Source organism: Mirounga leonina, unplaced genomic scaffold, assembly GCF_011800145.1.
Source record: "Mirounga leonina isolate KUSES-001 unplaced genomic scaffold, KU_Mleo_1.0 Mir_106, whole genome shotgun sequence".
Lineage (NCBI taxonomy): Eukaryota > Metazoa > Chordata > Mammalia > Carnivora > Phocidae > Mirounga > Mirounga leonina.
The window spans coordinates 5,330,825-5,352,739 of NW_023270232.1; the positions used below are offsets into that span (position 1 = coordinate 5,330,825).

A 21,915-nucleotide genomic window follows, 5' to 3' on the forward strand; every position below is an offset into this window, starting at 1 on the left:
ATGTCCTTTAATGTTCTTAAAGAGCTGTTTTAACAATAAATAAATGTCAGAAAAACAAACCTTTTTTTTAGAAAGCAAAGCCAAATGTAAGATCCAAAGTGTTTTCACTCTTCTCAGCTCAGATGTCTCCAGTTCTTGGATCCTCCTTCACCCCCAACACCCCACAGCTCCCACACGTACTCTCGAGGTCCCGTGCCAGCCCCACCCCCAGCCTGTCTGGCCTGGCGCACAGCCTACGGGGCCTCACCTCATCCTCTCCTTTCCCTCCTGTCCCTTCTCCTGTCACGTGTCTAAGATAGCGGTTTCTATCTCTGGCTGGAGCCTCTACATCCTCTGTTATGAAAGTTCTTTCACTTGCAGCTGCAGCTGAGACCCTGGCCAAGGAAGGCAACTATGTTTCCTCACAGATGCCAGCTCCAGTGGATTGGTTGTGGCTGCCAAAAGTATAAGAAGCCGTGCTGAAATCGACTAGTTATGTCTGCCATGGGCCCGGGCTGGAGGGTAGGGATACGTGTCTCACGTATTTGCTCTCCCAGAGTCGTCTGGTACTAAAAATAGGGCTCTGACATCTGGGTTTCATCTCAGCCCTGCCAGTGGTTCCCTGGAGAATGGTGGATGCTGTACCCCTTTGTCCTGTGGAAGGAAGAGTGGAAGCGCCCAGTGCTCCCGGCAGTGCACTGGTGTGGAAAGAGGGTGGGCTTTGCAGTCTGACAGACCCCGGTGAGAATCCTGGCCCCATCATTTATTAGCTATTTGGTCTTAGACAATCAATTTAACTTTATTGAACCGTCCTATTTCCACCTGGAAGTGAACATATTTGCAGAAAAGTTGTGTTATGAAAATTAGAAGTCGTGACTAGAAAGCATGCAGTCTGCTGTCTGGCACGCAGTAGGTGTTTTCGTGGCCATCCTGGGGCTCAGGCGTGTGTGGTGGTGTTGAGGCAGGTGGTGTGACAGAAGGCCCACGCAGGGGCTCCAGGCTATCGCCCACGTATTTCTTTCTAGCTTCCTGGCCCATAGCCACACATGCACGCCTTCACCACGGCCTTGTGGGCAAAGAACACAGCTGCTTGAGATATAACTAATTGAAAGACAGACAAGCAAATTTTTCACTTGATTATGCCATTATAAATGAAAACATTCTGTACTATGACCAAGCATTAACATTTACTAATTACTAATCATGGTATATATTTTTAACTGTATGCAAATTAAAGTAAGATTTAAGAAAAATAGATAGCCAGGGGCAGTTAAGTACCTCACTGATTATTAATTTTTCCCAGTCACGGCTCCATGTAACCCTGCTTCCCCTCCAGGCCTGAGTAAAGCCCTGCTTTCTTCCTCACCTGACATCCTGAGGTTTGGGCCTTGGTCATTGTTAGGCTTCGGCTCGGGGCTTCCATGCCTCGTGGAAGGACGGAGGCAAAGGGGGAGAGATGTAAGCACTCTCGAAGGTGGCATAACCAAACAATTCCACACTGGGGTAAAGCTCACACTCCAACACAAGTCAGTTTCCAAATGCTGTGACAACATCGTTCCTTCCTAGATCCTTAGTTCGGGTGCTAGCCAGGGGACCTGCCCACATACCCATTCACGAATTCGGCAAGGATTAACCAAGCACACATTCTGGGCCGGCAGCTCCAGGCTGTGGAATTGGAATACATCAGGCCTGGAAGGCCCCCAGAGACTGTGTATTGCGAATCAGCAACTTGCGGCCCAAATGCAGCTTCTTTTTTGCCTTGCAGAGTAGTTTTTTAGATTTTCTTCAGTTTATATCTATATTTAGACACCAGAAGATTTTGCGTAAAACATCCCATTTTTCTTGAATATTTTCAAGATCCAATAATAGTGAGACTGCCTCCCATCCTGGCAGTATTTGGTCGGAGCCAACGAGTGGTAACTCCGTTGTAGGCACACAGGCTAGCCCCTAGCACTTGGCCCCAGTATCTGTCCTGCCCTATTGCAGCACGCCTGGTCTGCTCCATTCATTTGTTACTTATCTGGCTCCTTGAGGGCCCTGGGGTTTGCAGCCTCTGGTCTCCCTCAGCTCCTCTTGGACTAGTGACTAAAAAGTGAATGAGCGCACCCATCAGAAAACTTACATTCTAACAGAAAAGACAAGACAAGGAAAACAGGGAATTAGCATCTGTACATAGAAATGAGAACGACAACTAACTGAATATTTGGAGAGCTTGGGAGAGAATTGAGCATGGTACCATGGGGTCGTGGTAAATCAAGGCCAACAGCTCGGAAGAGGTGGTGTGCAGCGGCCGTACTTAATGATGCGACCTTTGCTGGAGAACATTTTGTGCATTTTAGATATGGGAGGGGAGCACTGTTTGCTCAACTGCCGACTTCCTCAGCCGCTCACTTCCTGGGAAGGACCTAAGGGGAGGGCTGGGGTGGGAACTCTCCTTGAGAGCTATCTCCAGGTCACACGGAGGACCTCGCTGCTTCTCGGAGATTCGGTCAAAGGTGACAAGTTCAAGTGGGACTCCAGATCCATATCGAAATAGAATCGGGGATCAGACCCAGCAGAGCTTGATGGGTGCCCCATCCTTGATGGATCTCCACCCCGACTACACAGGCGGGTGACTTGATGGAGAACTTCTCCCCAGCCCCGGCCCCCTGCCCTCATCTGTGCTCAGGCAGCTCGGCCCTTCTGCTCCGAACCGGAGGCTGTCGGGGAAGCTGGCTGCCAGAGAACAATGCCAGCAGCCCTGGCCCGAATCTAGAGTTGGGCCTGTAACCTCCACCAGCAAGACCTACCCCCCAGACTTCCTCACTCAGGACCCCAACGGGGAAGGGTGAGGGGCCCAAGGAAGCAAGAAATGCATAATTTGTCCCACTGGTTCAAAGCTGGCGACTTTAATCTGTACTATTTTAGTCAAATGATCACCAAGCCCCATCCTGCTCTGCTGATCTCCGCTTGCTCTGACCCCTGTCTGTTTGTTCTCCCTGGTTTCCAGGGTTTCGGGGGCTCATCTGAGAGGCAGTGCAGCAGACGGACTAACAGCGGGGGCCCCAGAGTCAGCCTGTGACCCCAAGCAGGGACGTACCACCTCGCCGTGCCTCTGTCCTCTTGTCTGTGGAATGAGAGTGGTAGAGGTGGCCGCCGTGTAAGGCTCGGGAAGGGTTGAATGTGGTAATATCCCTAAAACACGAAGAACGATGCTTGGCGCGTGGAGAGAGCTGTTAGCCGTCCTTCCGGTTAGAACACAGAGGAAGGTAGCAGACCCTCCTGGGAGAGGACATCATTATTCAGAACCAGGAGAAGTGTCAGAGCTCCCGTCTCCTGCGTGCTTCCTCTAAGCCAGGACCCGTGCTAAAACCCCTTACCTGCATTCTCGCATTTACTCCTTGAAATCCAATGAGGTTGATACTATTGTTACCCCATTTTACGGGAGAGGACACTGGGCCTAGAGAAGTGAAGCAACTGGCTCAAGGTCACACAGCTCGCAAGCAGCAAAACTGGGATTTGAACCAGTGGCTGTTTGTCTCCCAAACTGATGCTCTTACCCACCGTTCTGGGCGGGGGCCCGGTTTGATAAGCAAAAGACCCAAGTTGTCAAGTCACGTCAAGTCTATTCCGTTACTTCTCTGTAAAGGAGGGAACAATGAAAGCCCGAGACCATGTGTACGGGTGGCTGGCTGGGGTTCCCGCTCAGATGCGCAATGTCTGCGTGGGGTTGGCAGCCATCCGCAGTCGGAGCGCTCAGGGCACTGGCTTTAAGAAAGAGATGACAGGGGTCTGAAGTAAGCCCGTGGATGAGGTCGCGCCATCCTCAGGGGGACTAGAAAGGGCATACTGCGGATTTTCTTTCTCCACAGTCTGACCCTCTCGCCCCATCATCTAAGTTTTATTGACTCTTACTTGCTTCCACGGTTGAAGCAATACACGCAGTGGTTAAAGAGAAAAGCTTCAGGGTGTAGCTAGTTCCGGATGTCAGCTCAGCCACTTACCAGCTGTGTGACCTTGGATAAATTATGTAACTTCTCTGTGCCTCAAGAGCCCCATCTGTACCGAACCTGCCTGCCAGGGTTGTTAGGGCTCTTTGGTGAGGATCTGCATAGCTCTGGGGCTACGGATATGCTCGGGTGCCCCTGTCTGACTGTGGGCCTGTAACTTGGCCTTTGTGCCTCAGCTCCCTTATCTGTTAGGTGTGGATAGTAGGAGTGTTACTTGTAGGACTGGAGTCAATGAGACGACGTGTAACACGTCTGGCTCCTGTTGGAGGTTGGTGAGTACTCAGGACCTATTAGTGTTGACAACAAAGCTGAGACAGAAGATTCAGGAGGCCAGCCCCTACTGGGTCATCAATAAATGTGACTTGAAAATTAAAAAGCCCTTCCCCAGGAGGTAGAGGTTTGTGTCTAAAGATAAGACTACAAAGCCTATGGCCTGGCCGGGGCTTCTGAGGGATAACGTCCTGTGTGGGTCTGATCAGGGCCTTGACCCTTGGCTGGCCGCCCTCCCTTCTCTCCTTCCAGCAGTTGCCCAGTGGGACCCTGCCCGCAGGGTGGTGACGCGTGAGCTGCCCCAAGCAGGGCCTTCCACGGGAACATCGGATACGGGCAGCCAGATCCGGTGTCAGGAAGAAGGACCAGGGTCAGAGGTGTGGTCCTCCTGCAGGGACCGATGTGACAGCCCAGGGAAGAAAGTAAAGCCCGGCTCCAGGCTGGAGCGGCAGTGCAGGGTCTCGTGAGGACCGCCTGCCCCTACGGCCCCCGCCTGCCCCTACGGCCCCGTCTCCGGTGGTGAGCACGGGTCTGCAGGCCAGCCGCCCAGATGGCTGGAGCCAGAGCAGAGGCTCGCTGGCTGGGCTGTCCCCAAGAGGCTGTGGGCAGCAAGTCCCCCACTGTATCATGGCTCACCCCCCATAAATGTTCCCACCTTTCAGGGGTTTTTTTCATGGATCAAATGAGGAAAGGTGAAACCAGAGCCTCAAGAAGGCAAAATCTAGCCGCAGAGCACCCCAGGCAGGAGCTCTCTGGGGAGTGGGCACCCAGGTGGCTGAAGGCCCTGAGGGGGAGGGGACAGCAAGACCCACAGCACACCTGGCCCAGATGGCACTCAGGGTCTGGAGCTGAACCCGGGGGGCCGCGGCGGGGCCCGGGGCTGACTCGAGGGTCTGGGAGGTCTGCGGGCGGCCGTAAGTGGGGCGACCAGCACGTGAGCTCTGCTGGAGGGAGAAGCTGGCCCGAAGCTCAGGCTCAGGGATGGGGTGTTGGGGGCGGGGGGGTTGTCACTTGGAGTTGGGGCGGCATCTCCTGAGCTGGAGAAGAAGCGCCCCAAGAACAGCGGTAGCGTGTGATTTCACCCCATCCAGCACAGCTGCCCACACGGCCGGCGTTGAGCGGATGTTTGTGATAAGAAACATGTGTGCAGTGAGCATGGTGGGGACGCAGGTCAAGTGTGCCAGGACACACTTCTTCACCATCCTAATCCTGCGCCCAGCGCTGCCCTCAAGCCCCGGCCTCCGCTGAGGGCGGGCAGACTAGGTAGGGTTAACTCAGCCACTTCCTGCCCACCACTTAGCCTTCCAGGCGCCCTGCTCCCAGGGCTGCAGCTGAGGGGACACAGGGGTGGCCGGTGGCCATCTGTGGTCTGAACTGTTGTCCATCCTGCCTGGGGCTGGGCATGGCCCTCTGTCCCCTGGGCAGGGCCCCCACGGCCAGGTCCCCACGCTCCTTCTCCTCCCCGCCTATAGGAGACCTCCCAGCAGCCCTTCAGCCACTTCCCGGGGCCTGGGGGCTGCCTCCCCCAGGGACAGGGCCTGTGGGGGTCTGCAGTGGAGGGAACTGCAGTGCTTCCCTGGTGAACAGATCTCCCATCCCTTGGTGTCCTCAGCTGTGGGCTTCCCCGCTTGGCCTGCTCAAACTGACTCCACCAGAGCCATCTTCATGAGGGTCCCGGCCCTGGGCACTCCACCCTCACCGCTTCCTAGCTGGGCCTGGGCTGGGCTCCTCTGAGGACCTGGGGCCGTGTGGAGAATGGTGGAGACCCGAGGAAACTCGGGGTCACATTAGGAAGGAGGCAGGGAGAACAAGTGCTGGGGAGGCAACCGAGAGAGTGTGAGATCCAGGCATACCCTCTGGGTCCCCAAGTGCCAGGCAAGGCATGGAGCCTACCCTCATCCCGCCACCCTCTGCCTGTCCCCAGGCACTCACCAAAGAAGATGGGAAACCAGGACATGAAAGGGGACAGTCTCCAGATTGAAGGGAAGGGTTTCCAAGGGCAGAATGCTCCAGAAACCCCTGGAGCCAGCCTGAGGCCCCTCCAGGGATGAAGACCACCTCCGTGGTATCTGCAGGGAGGTGGCCACTTGAATTGCCCTCTGATGGCTCCAGATGGGGCAGCAGTAGGTCACCTGGGGACCTCCTGGGGCCGGAGGATGAAGTGAACTGGAGGGGAATCTCCCTGGCTGCTCCCTTCCCTGCTCACGCCTCCCACTCCCTCTGCCATTCTGGACAGCGGGATGGGGTGGGGAGAGAGCGCTGCAGTGAAAGCTAGTCTCTACCCCTGGTGTGAGGCGTATCTGGGGGTTCTGGGTTACCAGCCTCTCCATCCCCATCTCCGCTGTGCCCCAAGGCTAGACTCAGCTCACCCGATAAGTCAGAAAAGGACCCTCATGCTTCTGCTACTGGCTTCCCCGAGTCTCAGCCCCCGGGTGCTTCTAGTTCCAAGATGACTAATAGGTTCCATCTCACGTGCCAGTTCCTGCTGATTTATAGTGGCTGTGTTGGAAAGAATGATGAAGCCTTGTCAAGGCTCGTTGGGGAAAGACGAGCTGTGATTGATTAGCAATGTCTGCAATGAGTGCAGAAGGAGATCATGTGGCATGTGTGATTTTAACTGCTGCCCACTCCTCTCAGGACCTGTTACTCTCCACCAGCCACACTGGAAAGGTCTGTGGATGTCTTGTGGCCAGGAGACATCATCATGGGACAGATCTAAACTGCACTGCACTGGGAAATGATTAACAGATGGCTCTGGGGGTGGGGGAAGCTACTTTGTAGCTTTTGCCAATTTCTGTGGTGTGACTACTCCCACAGTGGCCAAATTCCAGCTGCCAATGTGAAGTCACTGAACACAGAGTTGGAAAGAGATGCGTACAATCGGCTCTCACAAGACTATAGGATGAGCTGGCTTTGGCACACCCTTGTCTGAGTAGTTGTATATTTTTTTCTCAGAAATGTAAAGCCCCCTTCCACCCCCCACCCCCCACCAATGCTCTGCCAATGCTCTGGGAAGAGCACTGGACTAGGATTCAGGATCACTTACCAGCCATGAACCATAGGCAAGTATGTCCCTTCTGAGCCTCAGTGTCCTCATCTGTAAAATGGGAATTGGGCTGTGGTGAAGCTCACTGAGTGTTCTGTTAGTCATAGAGCTGGATTGGTCAGGCACGCTCCCAGAGCATCACATCCAGGGGCGCTGCCCAGAAATCGGCCTTGGCCCTCCCTTGAAAGCCAGTGTTCCTGCCATGGGGCTGGAAGGGAGAAGGGCTTCTTATTCTCTTTGATGTGAACCTCAAAAACGGAGGCTGCCTGAGAGCTCATTCAGTTTCCCTTAACAGGCCATCATGCCCGTCACTGATGGATTTCTCGCGATGGTTTTTGAAGCTACTCATGCTTCTCTCCTTTACCACCCCTTAAGACAGAAGTGGCTCCATTTATTTCTCATGCACTTAACTTCAAGCTCCAGGGAGCCCATGGTCCTGGAAGGCTGGGTGCCGCTGCATTCATGCCGCCGTGGCGTCAGGCAGATCTGGGTTCGAGTGACAGCTCAGGCATGCATGAGCTCTGGACCATGAATATATGTCTTAAACTCTTCCTGGGCCACAGCATTTTCATCTGTAGAATGGGAATAATAATAATAATAGTAGCAACTTCACCAGGCTGTTGGGTGGACTGAGTGACATAAAATACCTAAGGTTCTTTGAATAGTGCCAGGCACAGAATAAATGCTCAATACATGAATTATTACTTGTCTTAACAAGGTCTTGAGTGGAGGTAGAACAGGTCAACCTATAGAAGAATGGGATCCCCAAAGCTGGCAGGCCACAAGGTTGAGTGACGGCTGGGGCCTCAATATCGGGGCACGGGCAAGATTGTAGGTACACGAGGAGCCCCCAGACAGGACCGGTCCCATTAGTCTGGGGCAGGGTTTCTTACCCTCAGCAGAGATGACATTTGGGGCCACCTCATTCTTTGTTGTAGGAAGCTGCCTGTGCATCTTGGGATGTTTAGTGGCATCCCTGGCCTCTACCTACTGGAGACCAGAAGCAGCCTCCCGGTTGTAATTATCAAAAATGGTCTCCAGATATTGCCAATGAACTATCCCCTGGGGTGCAGAATTGCCCTCGTTTGAGAAACCTGGCTCCAGGAGGCACAGCATGACCAGCTCTGTCTGTCACCCCAGCTCCAAGGAGAGCCTGGATGCAAAGCATTTGTCCTGGCAGGATGGGTGGGTCGGCACGTGGCAGAGCCAAGCGGCAGGTGGTCAGCACAGGCGGCTGGCAGCAGGCAGTAGGAGGCATGGGTCGAGGTTCGGACCCCAGCTGCCAGGAGCCCCGCGGTCAAGCAGGGTCAGATCACGGCTCATATGACATGGAACCTGGGCACACCCTGTGGCTCTCTGCTTCCCCCTCCAGGACCAGGACTGGATCCAGGGTCTGGACAGGGCCAAACCCTCAGAGGAGCGGGGAGAGGCTTACCTGCCCACATTAGAAGGGTGTGAGGCTGAGGGCCAGGCATCCCCTCCCACCCCTCATGACTTTCGTGACCTCTAGCTCGAGAGCACAGGCTTCTGGGTAAGAGAGACCTGGTTCAAATCCAGGCTCTGCTGTGCGGAAATTCAGCCTAAAAAAAAAACAAAAAAAAACAAGCAAAAAACCCGCACACACGTAAAAGCCAGACACCACCACTTAAGACAAGGAGATCACCTTAGGTTGATCACTTAGCCTCGAAGCCTCAGGTTCCTCGTGCATGATGTGAGGATGCTGGTGGCCACCTCACATAGTTATTGTAAGGATTAAATGTGCTGTTCTAATGACCGTGCTCAGCAGGACGCTTGCCACATAGTAGGCACTCAGTAAATGTTGTTGATTGAATGGATGCATCCTCCTGCGGCAAACCTTTCTCCCTATATCCTTTTGTTCATTTTAGTTCTCTTCTCTGGAATTTCTCCAGCTTTCTAATGTAGGGAACTGTTGCCTTCTCAAGGGGAGGAAATGAGTTATTCATCTCTGTATCACTAGAGCTTAGCCTGGGGCCTAGTAGGTATTAGGTGCTTAAATAATGAAGTTTTTCTTCCTCAAAGGGCAACGACTGTGCCTTATCCATCTCTACATAGCCACAGGCCGGCACAGCCCGGCACAGCAAATGACACATGGTAGGCAATTGTCAAATGTTTGTTGAATGAATGAATGAACGAACATACAAAAAATGGTTGAAGAAAGGCATGACCCAGAACGATACCCCAGGATTCTTCCTAGAAGTCCATTCCTCCATGTCTGTTCAGGAGGACCATCACTGTTTACTTGAAGGAGGTCAGCCAAACCCTGGAGAGGACAGCAGCATCCTCACCGAGGTGGTAGGTGACAGACATCAGGCAGAGGGAGGAGGGTCTCAGGCAGAACCTCTGCTGTGGACCCTGCCCTGGGAGCTTCGCTGCAGGCTGCTCTGCGCACCCCAGGGCACTGGGGTGGTCTTGGAAGTTCTCCCAGCTGTGTCAGGCCCAGCGGTGGAGTCAGGTGTCTCCCTCCTCCCTTGGGCTGTGGCAGTGTGGGCGTGACTTTGTTTGGAAGACCCAGGGCTGGGGAGTCAGGAGCCCTGGGTTCTGGCCCCATCCCTATGCCCACCCACACCATGACTGCATGGTCACTACCCTCCCTGGGCTCTGTTTTCCCCTCTGTACAATGAGGACTTGGTATTACCTTGGGGTGAGTCTGCCCTTCGGTGTCTGGCTGTGGGACAGGTCAGTCAGTGGCCATGTTACTGAGGATGGCCAGGTGGCCACATGGGAGACCCATCTGTAACATCAAGGCACTGGTGGATTTCACAAGCCACCTTCCAGCTGCTGGGCATTGAATACAGCATGAGGTGGCATCCAGGGCTGTCGGGGGGCAGGGCAGCAGTTAGGTTTTCCAAGGGCCAGAAGATTTTCCAGGGGAACACTTGAGGATCATCAGTGACAGGGAAACATGTTTATGATAGAAAGTCTTCTTCTTTTCTTCTTTTTTTTTAAAAAAATAATTCCCTTATCCTTCTTTCCCTTCTTAAGGTACAGAATCAGGTAACAAACGGGGGCTCTCCCCATTCCTAAAGTCTGGGTGGGGGAGTGGGGGCCTGGAAGGGATTGACACAGCCAGATACCCTTGCATAAGAAGGATCCTATAACCGAGAGATGGAAGGATCTAGAGAGAGGAGCCAGAGGCTGAAAAGCTGGGCGAGGGAGAGGTGTGGAGAGGGGACAGATCTGTGAGCAGTTTGGGGGTAAGCATGGAGAGAGACACTGTAGTGAAGGGTCTGGGGACAGTAGCTCAGATTTTCTGTGCCTCAGTGTCTTCATCTGCAAAGTGGGGATAATAGAACCGTCCCCCAAATGGGAAACACTTAGAATCATGCCGGGCACCTAGTAAGGACCATGGAGGTGATGTGCAGTGACGATGGTGGTGAGGATGATATAAAAACCCTTGAAATCTTCAATAGAATTTCTGTTCTGTCCACTCTGGGGTGGACCCAACAAACAGCTCTCTTGTGCTATGCGCCAGAGCCCCGGGTCGGCTGCCCAGCCGCATCCAGCACACACACACGGCAGGGGCGCCTAACAGCAGGCTGGGCCATCGCCGAAGCAAGGCCCTGTCGCCAGAGATTCCTCTAGAGCCTGCGGCACTGGCAGCTGGGGCCCTGTCAGGCCCGGAAGGTGCAGGGCATCTGCTCTCCATGTGGCTAAACCATCCGAAACTTGCCATGGACTGAACTTTGTCACCAGCCTGCTTCTCATGAGGACACTTCCCTCCGGCAAGCTGCACTCAAGGGATATTTTCAGATTCTGGGTGACATCGCCCTGCCTCGCCGCCTAATAGGTCCCAGATGCTCCCTGCCTCATGCCATCTCCCTCCCTCCGGCTGTTCTGCAAACGGAGCCGGCCTGCCCCGGCCCTCCCCACCCAGGCACTACTCCTCTTGACTTATTATTACTTTCCAATTTTAGTATATGTGTTGCCGCAGTGAGCACTTGACTTACTATTTTCTTAATTTAAAACATTTTGTTCCTCCTTAACGTGACGGCTTGACAGGGGCCAGCATGAAAGAGGCTGTTTCCTCCTGGCTGGACAGAGAAGCAGGCAGATGAAGGCAGGGAGAAGGAAGCTGGCTCGGGGAATGCGCGGGGGCCAGGGGAAACATAAGGAGTCTTTCTTGGCCGAGCATAAAACAAGCGGAGTAGCAGCTGTGTTAACGTGGCCAGGTCACCAGGGGCCCGGCAGACGCACCAGGCCCAGCTGGGAATCCCACGGGCCCAGGGGGTGTCATGACTCACGTTGGGCATAAATGCCTTCAGTTCAGCATCCTGCAGCGGCTCCCTCTTCTGCACCGTCGCTCTGCATCCACCCTCCTGCCCCCTTCCTGGAACGTGGGGTTTGTGATTCTTGGCTGTCATGGGCAATGAGAGGGGGCTAATGCTGAGGCATCTGGGGGGCTGGGGGGGGCAGGGTAGACAGAAGTAGAAGAGAAGAGGGGCGTCTGGGTGGCTCAGTTGTTAAGCGTCTTCCTTCGGCTCAGGTCATGATCCCAGGGTCCTGGGATCAAGCCCCACGTAGGGGTCCCTGCTCAACAGGGAGCCTGCTTCTCCCTCCCCCACTCCCCCTGCTTGTGCTCCCTCTCTCGCTCGCTGTCTCTTTCTCTCTCTGTGTCAATTAAATAAATAAATAAAGTCTTAAAAAAAAAAAGGAAGTAGAAGAGAAAAAAAGAGAGAGGCGTGGAGGGAGGGGACCCCTGGGCACAGGAGGGCGGGGAGACGAAGGGAGTGGGCAGCAGACCCAGGAGGGTAGAAACGCCTGACTCACAGCTAAACAGAAACCAGGACAGGCCAGATAGACATCAGGTGGGGAACCTAGTGAAGCATGTCATTCGTCCCAGCTGCTTCCTGCTTGTTTTCCGTGCTACTTCGTGGAAGCGTGGAGAGGACAGCGAGCAAGCTAGTAACCATCATCTCTTGAGGTTCTGTCACACCGTTGATGTTCTGCAATGTCGCCTCGGTGCCCACGGCCCTGCGTTCTGCAAAGCAACCGCGCGTCCCCAGGTTGGGGCTGGACCCCGAGGAGCCCATTTTACGGGGCGGGAAGTTAGGGCCCCAGCTGGGCTGCGCCTGGGGCCCAGACCTCTAGATTTCTCATCCAATAATGAAAATATGGAGATGAAATAAAGGGGGAGAGATTATTTTGGTGAAAGTGGGCCAGGAAAATACAAACGTCGAAGACCAGATGGAAAGCCCTCAGCCGAAGGATTTTCGGACGCTGCTTCTGAGGCAGGTCTGCTTCTCTTTCCAGCCGTGACACTGACCCTGGCATTTTCTCTGTCTCTTTCAGGACCTCCTGTAAGTAACACCAGCCGCAGCCGGGGCTAGCACATCTGAAAGGCCTCGCTCCCTGCTGGTAACCGGGCCCTGGGAGGGGGGACTGACAGCTGGGCTCGCCGTCTTCCAGGGGAGCCCCTGTACTCTCCGCACAACTCTGCGGGGTCCCTCCAGAATGCTGACACGGGGAAGGAGGCCTCCATTTCGCTTTCCAACCACCTCTGCACCTCTCCAGGGCAAGACAATGGCCGCCCCTGGGGCACAGCGGGTCCCAATTTCAATCTGAAAAGCTGGCTTGCCCCATTGTTAGGCCCAGCTCCTTTGTCCCCAGAGGAAGCAACTGGACTCAAAGAAGCTCCAGGTATAAGAAAGAAGAAAGATAATCTCTACTCAGTTCTGGTCCTGAAAGGTCTCTTGGCCTTTCAGGAGACAGGTCAGCATGTGGCTCTGCGTGGACGGCTTCCCCGGGACCTGCTGTCCACCCTGCTGTGTGGGCGGCTCCATTCCGGCCCACTTAAGTGATCAGCAGGTGGTCGTTGCTGGTGGTGCTGGTGCTGGTGGTATTTTGATGTGAGAGATCAGTTTCAGTGGGCTAGACAGTGTGAGACAACAGATGACCGCAGGTCTGGCTCCTTCCCCTGGCGTCGCCCTAAGGCCCAGGGCGGGGCCGGGAGCCCAATCGCTTCCAAAGAACCTGAGAAGAGCCCAAGGAGACTGTCTCCCTGAAGTAATGAATCCGGAGAATAGGAGCACATCTTCTTTCAGGACAGCATTTGATACCCCAACAAAAGGCCCAGAGGTTGTTGGCGGGTTGGGCGGGTTGGGGGGGGGCGGGGAGAAGCTGGGGATTGGCGTTGAAAGGGCGGAGCCCCCACACCAGATCTTTGTCAAGGTTCCCGAGATCAGCGCTATCCCTGGCCTTGCTCAGAGCCGCCATTGCATGGTCGGTCCTCTCTCCGTCTGCCCTTCGGGAGCAGCCGGCCCAATTTGCAGTCAGACCATTATTTACTATCCTGTCTGGTCCTGAAAAGGCACATTGAGCTCGTGCCGCCCATCCTGCCCAGCTCTCCGACCGCCGCTTACAGAGGGAGGAAAACCGTGTCAGTCCCCAAAAGCAGGGGGATGATTTATCATGGCAGGTTTTAGATGTCAGATCTCAATTCCTGTCATCAATCTTCCAAAATAAACTCCACCATAGGAAACTTCAACAGACCACCTGCTGGAAATGGGCTGCTTTTCAAAACCCTTCTTTCTTGACAAAGCCAAAAAGAGTCCTCACTTCCCCCACTCCTGGGAGCTCCCCCCGCCAGACACCCGGCCCATCCCCCCGCCACCCCCAGGCTGCGGGGCCAAGCCGCCAGTGTCAGCTCGGGATGAAGCCTCACCTGCCAGCCTCACTCCCCAGATGGTTCCCAGCCAGAGATGGTGCTGCTGCCCCTGGGGGTTATGCAGTAGGGATGGATATGGGTCTCCCTCAGTCCCTGCCCGCCTGGCCACCACCTGAGCCAGGAGTAAGGGGCAGGAGCCCAAGTAGTTTCCCGACCCGGCCTCTGTGCGTGGCCTGCACCTTCACCCTTCCCTGGCTGAAACCACAAAGAGGAAATGGGAAGCTGGCCAGGGTGGGAGTCACCTCCTAGCCCTGTTCTATCTGCTTCCTGCAAAGGAAGAATGCTGTTGAGGGAGGCAAGGGATAGAGAGATGGCGGCTGGTGGCAGTGCCTGTTGCCACCCTGAGTGTCTCTTAGGAGCCCCTCCAGTTGGAAGACCCAGGTTCCCAAGGGCATAGGATGGCCACTGCCTAGAGAACACAACCAAGGAGGATGGATTTAAGTAGCAGCAGGAAACATTTAGATGGTAGAAAAATTGTGGACACCACCACCCCACCCCTCGTGCCCATGGCAGACATTGCTAATCAATCAGGAGGCTTCTTAACAGAACGCTTTACTCAGTCGCTACCAATCCACCTGAGTTTGCACATTGGAGCTGACACCTGCGGGCCACGCCTGCTGTAGATTTCAGAGAACTTCGTAATGGGAACTGTGAAGCTGAAACAGAAGGCGGAGGGAGGTAGGGAGGCCTCTTTCTTCGGAGGAATACAGGGAAGTACATGATGTCCAGCTGCCACCCTGGCTGAAGGTGATCCTTGCTGAAATCCTAGCTAGCACTTACTGTTAGGCACTGTTGTGTTTGCATACAAGCATGGACTGTGGAGCCAGCCTGCCTGCATCCGAATCCTGGCTCTGCCACTTCTAGCTATGTCAGCTTGGGCAAGGTGCTTTACCTCTCTGGGCCTCAGTTTCCTCATCTGTAAAATGGGGTTAGTAATAGTGTCTGCCTCTTCCAGGAGTTGTGAGGAATATATATGTAATGGTATGTGTGTATGCATGTATGTATATATGCATATACATATGTATATATGCATATACATATATATACACACATATATACACACACAGTGTGTGTTAGAATATATTCCCAGTTAGAATATATTAACTCATTTAAATCCTAGAGGATCCACAAAGATTCTGGTAAGCCTTTCATTTTAAAGAGGAAATGATTATTCTGTGGTTTTTATTAATTTGTTTATTTCATCTATTTCTACCCACCTTATTCTAAAAAAAAACATTTTGGGGTGATTTATAAACGAGATATGGAAACGATGGAGGAGGGTGGAGAGCCGAGGCAGAAGGATCCAGAGCTAATGACATGACAACCTCTTATGCAAGATGAGCCACTGACTGGGCTCCAAGCTTCCTGGTGGCCAGAGCAAAGAGGAAAGCAGAGTTGTTCAAGTCAGGCTGCAGGAAGGTAGGAGCACCCCTGGCGCTTGACTGAAACACAGCTCTTCCTGGTACTGAGACCCAAAGGAAGTCCCTCCCGTGTGCAGATGAGGTAGGATGAGTAGGTGGTGGGTACACAGGAGTGGTAGTAATCTGTCCCTTCTGTCCCTATTTGGGGTAGACCCACTGTGTGGGGTTGGAAACCCTCAGCAGACCTGTTCCCGTCCCTGGGATGTGAAGGAGGTGGCTGCCCCATGTCTTGCCCACTCCCTGGTGGCATCAGGACCAAGCAACATAGAAGTGACAGGAAGAGGGTACTGGCTCAGTGCGAAAACTCTGGATTAAGGAGGCTATTTGGTGCCTGAGCTGTCTTTGTGGGGGCCTGGGAAAGGAGGCTGAGTTCCCAGGTTCTGAGCATCCGCCCTCAGGTTCCTTGGTCCACAAATAGGAATGAAGGACTGACCATGAGCTCAGCACTCCGCAAGGCACTGGAAACATTCATGAACAGAACAGAAAAATCCCTGACCCCGGGAGCTTACCTTTTAGTGCCATGGGGGCAAAATCAAGCAGAGTGAAGAGATGGGGACGCGTCCTGTTCCCATGAGAACCATTACCCAGCATTCCCCAAGGACTCCCTGACCTTGATTCTCTGTGGGTGAGTCACTGCACCACTGCCTCCGGGGTGTCCTCAGGAACAAGGCCCAGAGGGGGGATGACTTATGCCTGGTGCTGCCCGGGTTTGCCTGAGCAGCCCTGCAGCAGATGGGCTTGTGTTCCAGTGAGCACCCCGGGACCCTGGTCCTGCCTTGGCTTCACAGGAAGAGCAGGACGTCTGGAAGGAGAGAAAACACATCGTAGCAACGTCTCTGCAGGGAGAAACCGAGGCCCGCTCCACACACCTCCTGCCAGTGCTCTTTTCCAATAACTGTAATAGGTAGCATTTATTTAGCACTTGCTGTATGCCAGCCCCTGTGCTTCGCATACATTATCTCCTGTGATCCTAAGAGATAGCTGTCATTGTTCTCCCATTTACAAGATGAGGAAACTGAGATACAGGGAGGCCAAGCAGCTCATTAAGGTGCCAACTCGGGAGTGACAGAGCCGGGATTTGAGCACAGGCAGGCTGACTCCAGAGCCCGTGCTTATAACTAAATCCTTCCTACTGTCTCTGTCACCACCTCTCCTGGACCCCGTGCCCCAGCCCTGCCAGCGCTGCATCTCAGCTCCAGAAGCTCTTTCCAGGTGTTTCCTCCCCTTTACAAGGTGCTCCATGATGCCCCCAAGGCACCATTTGTGCTGTTTCTCAGCCACCCTCTTGTAGCAGATCCATCTGGAAGCTGAGCGCCAGAACTAGAAAGACATGATTTTCTTAGGATTTGCTTGGTTTCGGAGCCACCCGCTCTGCATGTTGCTCGGATGGTAATTATTAGCCCTGATACACATTTTGTTGAAGGTCTTCCTCTTTCCAGTGGGATTTCCGATCCATTACATGGAGCCTTTAGTCTGTGCCCCGGATTGTGCTAGGCAGGAGTAGGAGGGTAATGGGGACAGGGCTGAAAGACCATGCTGTGGTCAGTGAAGACAGGCTCCTGGAGCAACACAGGGCCGGAAAAGAGTGGTAGAATATCGCACTGACTGAGACAGAAAGACTCAAAGAGAGGAGGTGTCGGTGAGACCCACAGCCCTGATGATCCTTGAGTCATGAGGGGCAGAGACATGGGAGGGAACATTCTTGTCTTTCTTTTCCTTGCATCTTCCCTGGGCCTGACATGGAGGAGACCCCCACTAACTGCTTTTCTAAATGAATGAATGAATGAATGAATGAATGCTAAAACTGAAAGGAAGCTTAGTGATCAAGGTCCTGCCTTCAGTTTGTTCATACAATAACAGAAGCTTCTAGAGAACAGTGGCTTCAGGCCACGCGGCTGGTTGGGCAGAGTGTGGGACGCTCGGGTATTAACACCGTGACCTTCGTAAACCTCACGCTTTCCCTCTTTATTTCAGGGTCCCGCTGGAAGACCCGGCCACCCAGTAAGTAGCTTTCATTTCATCCTTCCTTTCTATCTCCCTCAGCTGCTCTCCTCGCGCCAAGGGCTGGCTAGGTTGGGTGGCTGCTTTCCTTCAGGTGTGTCTGGGTGCGAGGCCTCTCTCCAGCACCTCTAACCTACAGCCGAGGGTGAAGCTCCTGGGGAGCCCTCCTGGGGCCCCAGGCAGGCAGATGACAGCATGCAGGCCCTTCCAAGGCTGGACCTGACCTCTAGACTGAAGGCCCTCTAATGGGGGTCTGGAAGGGTGGCAGCCTAACTGGCTATCCTCTTGCATACCAGCTTAGCTTAAGACCGCTGTCCCTCCTTTGTCCTGTGACCTCCGGTAAAAGGAGACGCAAAAACTTTGTTTTCCCCCCCAGTTACCATTTCTGAATGCCGGAGAGGCTGAGCCAAGTAACCATGGGGACTTTGGATTAAAAGTAGAAGTAATACCACTAGCCATCTCTTATTGAGACCCTACTACAGGCCAGGCACTATGCTCATCACTCTTCATATATTTGATTTGTTCAACAACTCAGTGAAATGGCTGTTATCATACCCATTTTATAGATGAGGAAACTGAGACTCAAGAGAGGCAAAATACCTTGTCCAATTGTCCAAGCTTCAGTGGAGCCCTGTGGGGGCCATGTTGTCACACACATTTCATACCTCTGTTTCCTATGGTCCATGCTTGACATTTGAGAACAGTCTGTAAAGTCTTCAGAGACATGGCTCTGTGGGATGTAGCCTGGGGCATAGATGCATTGAGTGCTAGATGACGGAGGGCCCAGGAATAGCTGGGGAGTCGGGTGAGATGTGGTAGCCAACTAGAGGGCCAAGGTGGGGTGTGGAGGGTGAGCCGGGGCTGGCCCCGGGCTGCCCTCCCTGCACCGAGGACCACATCCATTGGATTCCAGACCCTTCTGTGCATCCTGGTTACTCTTCTTTTAGACATGAATTACACTGTAACGTCTTGACTAATCTAGCAGCTTCTAGAATTCAAGCCCAGCAGTGATTTTCTTAATGAAATGCATGTGGGAGGGTGTTTAGCCTTGGAACTGGAAACTCTCCCAGTAAGTACCGAGCCCCAGAGCAAAGGAGGATGGGTGAATCAGTCCCATGAAATCCAAGGAGGGGAAAAATCAGATGACTGGGGAGAACGTGGGCAGACTTTGTTTTTTTCTGACAACATCCACCTTTAAAAAGCATTTGGGGGCAATTCACAGAGCAGGGGCTGCTACACAGAGTTCCTAGTCTCTGGCCCTTCCATGCCTGTCCCTAACCTGAGCATTTTATGGCCAGGACTGCAAAGAACATTAGTTTTAAAAAAGAAACGAAGAGAAACCAAAATACACAGCCTGCAATATCATTCAGAAGCCCAGGAGTGAGCGGGCCATGGGGGTGTCTCAGCCCGCGTGCGGCAGGCCTGGTGTCCTCAGCAGGAAGGGCGGACCGCTGGCCCCCAGGTCCTCGCCCCCCTCGTGCTTCCACGTGGGGGAACCTGGGAGGGACCCGCAAAAAGAATTGCTGCAGCCAGCCCCTTTGTGAAATGCAAAACTCTGAAGCACAAACATGCTGTACAATTCACTTGCCCACAGCCGTGCTGGGCTCCCTACCTGTAGACCCCGAATACGCGACATGCTCCAGGTGCCAAGCGCTGGGAGAAGGCTTTCCCGGGGCATCATTTACTGCATCCTCCCAGCAGCCCCTTGAGAGAGACACGGGTGCTGAGGGAGGCACGGAAACAGATCCAGGCTTATCACCAATGCTGCTAACCCGGCACTCTTTTGCAAAGGGTGAGCCGTTTCCTAGAGACACCACTGACCCGTGTGTGTAAGAAGACCCTAATTGCAGAGCACTTGCTGTCCTCGGGTGCATCCACATACATCTTGAGATGCTAATTGTCCCTCAAGGCTTGTTGCCTCAGTGGGGTCAGCAGACACAGAATTGCCCCAGAAATGCCCACACCCTTCAGGGGAACCCACAAACCCAGCTCTCTCCTGCCCAGGAAGCCAGGACAAACACTGTCTGATTTTTGGCCCCCATTGCTTTCCATCCTTCTAGATTCCTAGTGTACCCCAGGCCCCACCCCAGATTTTATGATGTCTGCACACGTATTATTGCAAAAAAATATTTTCTACCAAAAAGGAGAGGAACAAAACTTACTAAGCAGATTTCCAGAGTAAGAAGATGTAACTCCTGGCTACGAAACAAAGTGGATCCTTCTGAGCGGCTGAAACTCGTAATGCGGCCGTATCTACGTGGCTCACTGTCCTTCCTGTTGGTGCCGGGGTTGGCCGAGAGGAGGGCAGGGAGAGCACTCTGTCGTAGCCTTCTCGGATGGAGAGCCTGGGGAGGAGTCGGGGGACGTGAGCACTGCGCCTCAGCTCTGGCACAGATAGACCATTCACCTGGCACATGGGGCCACCACTCTCCGGGCTCTGTGCCTTGGAGTTGAGCGGGACAAAGATATGGCACATCCTGGGTGAAGCCGAAGCTAGACTGTGATAGCAGAAGTCTAAGAGAGGAAGGGCCTTGGACCCTTCGTGAAACGCATAGGGAAACTGAGGCTCAGGCTGGGGACCAGACTCCTAGGTTAGTGCACTTTCCACAGCACCGCGCTGAGAGCAGATCGTGGTAGGGGTGGCTGCTTGCCTAACAGTCCTTGGGGGCTGAGTGGGCATCATCCCAACCGCCCATGCAAAGCAGGTCTTGGGTGCATAGCTAGGCCATGGGGTCCTTCCTACGCTGGCCTGGCTCCAGCCACATCTAATTGTTTCTGCCTCCTTCATCAGGGGGACAAAGGTGCCATTGGGATGCCTGGACGTGTGGTGAGTTGGCGCATTTGTACTTGCTTGGGTGGCCGTTGCTTGCTTCTTCATGCCGCCCTGTCCTCGAAACCATGGCAACCTCCCCAGCCCCAAGGAGGGGGTCAGACGTCTCTCTTCCTCCACCCAAGTCGGCTTCAGAGAGGGACTAGAGAGAAGAAAGGAGGAAGTTTTATTCCAATCCTTCAGATCTTACAGTAGGACTCTACTCTCCATACAGCTGCCATGGCAAAGGAAAAATCCAAGAAATGGCACTGATAAAGCTCTTTGTCGATCCCCCACCGAGGGACAGGATGAGGCCCAAGCCCCTCATGACATCAGGAGGACTCCCACCCACTCCACTGCCCCCCCCACCTCCCAAGGCTAGCAGCTCTTCTTCAGACTTCCAGCTGCTTTGCCACCACTCCCCAGCAAGAGCAGCAACAGATGGTGACAAATGCAGCCTCAAGATGCCCATGGAAGCTGCAGCGGAGCCGGCTTCCAGAGGCGCCTTCCCTAGGCAGAGACTAGAAGCTGGTGGGGGACAGGGCTGGCTCCCAGGCAGTGCCTCCAAATCCTCACCATGAGGCTAGGAGTTAGACACTGAATGTTTCCTGCTGAAAACTCAGGATGAAGAAAGGGAAACAGGAATGTTCCGCAGGGAGGGGATAGCTCAGAAATGGGAGGGCCGGCACTAGATCTCGGGGTCCCAGAGCCAGGCTGGTCCCGGGTGCCTGCTAGCCTCCAAGGGGCTAGAAAGGGCAGCTCAGGTACTGGGGGCAGCCCAAGGGGGTGATGGCCACACGCTGGCCTCACCAGCACCAAGTGAGTCTAGGACATGCCCAAGCTACTCTCCCCGTCTACCCTCGACTCCCCTACAGCTATCAGCCTCGACCTCCCTCTGGCTCCCCAGGGCCCCCCAGCTCCCCCACGCCATCCTTCTATGCCACTCACATGCCTTGCCTCTTGACCTCACCTCCTCACGGGTTGGCCTCAGGCCTGGGTATGGCATTCTTGCGGGAGCTTGCTTGCCTGGTGTGAGCCTGGTGCTCAGAGAGGCCTCCGAATCACAGTTAACACCCGAGAGCGCTCACTCTGCGCTGGGCATTGTGCTGAGAGCCTCACTCACATTAGCTCATTGGGTCCCAAGAGCTGCCGGAGGTAGGCACAATTTCTACCCATTGCTCAGATGAGAAAACCGAGGCTCAGATGTTAAGTGTCTTTCCCGAGGTCCTGCCTGACCCTGTCCCTCTGCCTTAGTTCTCTCACTCCAAACCCTGAGTCCCCCAGGCTGTCACTGGTCCTTTTGTGTGTGCAGCAGGGAGAATAGAGCCAGCCAGCCTTTCTCAGGGGCTCACCGTGCATGGGCCTGAAGCAGGCACGTTCTCCATCAGAGCTTTCCAGGAACCCGTCCTATTGATGAGCTTGTTGAGACTCAGTTTGCCTGGGATTGGGGGGTGGAGCTGGGGCTTGCACCCAAGCTGACTGTCAGACGCCGAGATCCTGGCTCCTAACAGGTGGGCGTCAGGACTCTATACCCTGAGTGCCGCTGCCTGCCCTCCCCCTCCTGCCCTCCTTCTTGGGCCCTTGTGGACGTGTGCGCCCAAGAAGTGTCCATCTGAGCCAAGTTCTGACCCTCAGCGGTGGGGGCAGGAGGGAAGGCCACAGGAAGCCCCCTATTTCTGTTTTCCAGCCACTTGGGGGTTTTCATGCTGCTTGTG

At 54.1% G+C, this 21,915-nt stretch overlaps 1 protein-coding gene across 1 annotated transcript in view; it reads left to right on the forward strand.

The window, feature by feature from the left end:
* The window catches only part of LOC118018211 (collagen alpha-1(XIII) chain-like), a 143,370-nt gene that overhangs the window by 47,276 nt on the left and 74,179 nt on the right, over positions 1–21,915 (forward strand). The window contains exons 4-5 of the mRNA XM_035016667.1: positions 17,365–17,391; positions 20,183–20,218. Of these exons, the coding sequence (XP_034872558.1) occupies positions 17,365–17,391; positions 20,183–20,218 (63 nt within the window). The remainder of the gene's footprint in view (positions 1–17,364; positions 17,392–20,182; positions 20,219–21,915) is intronic.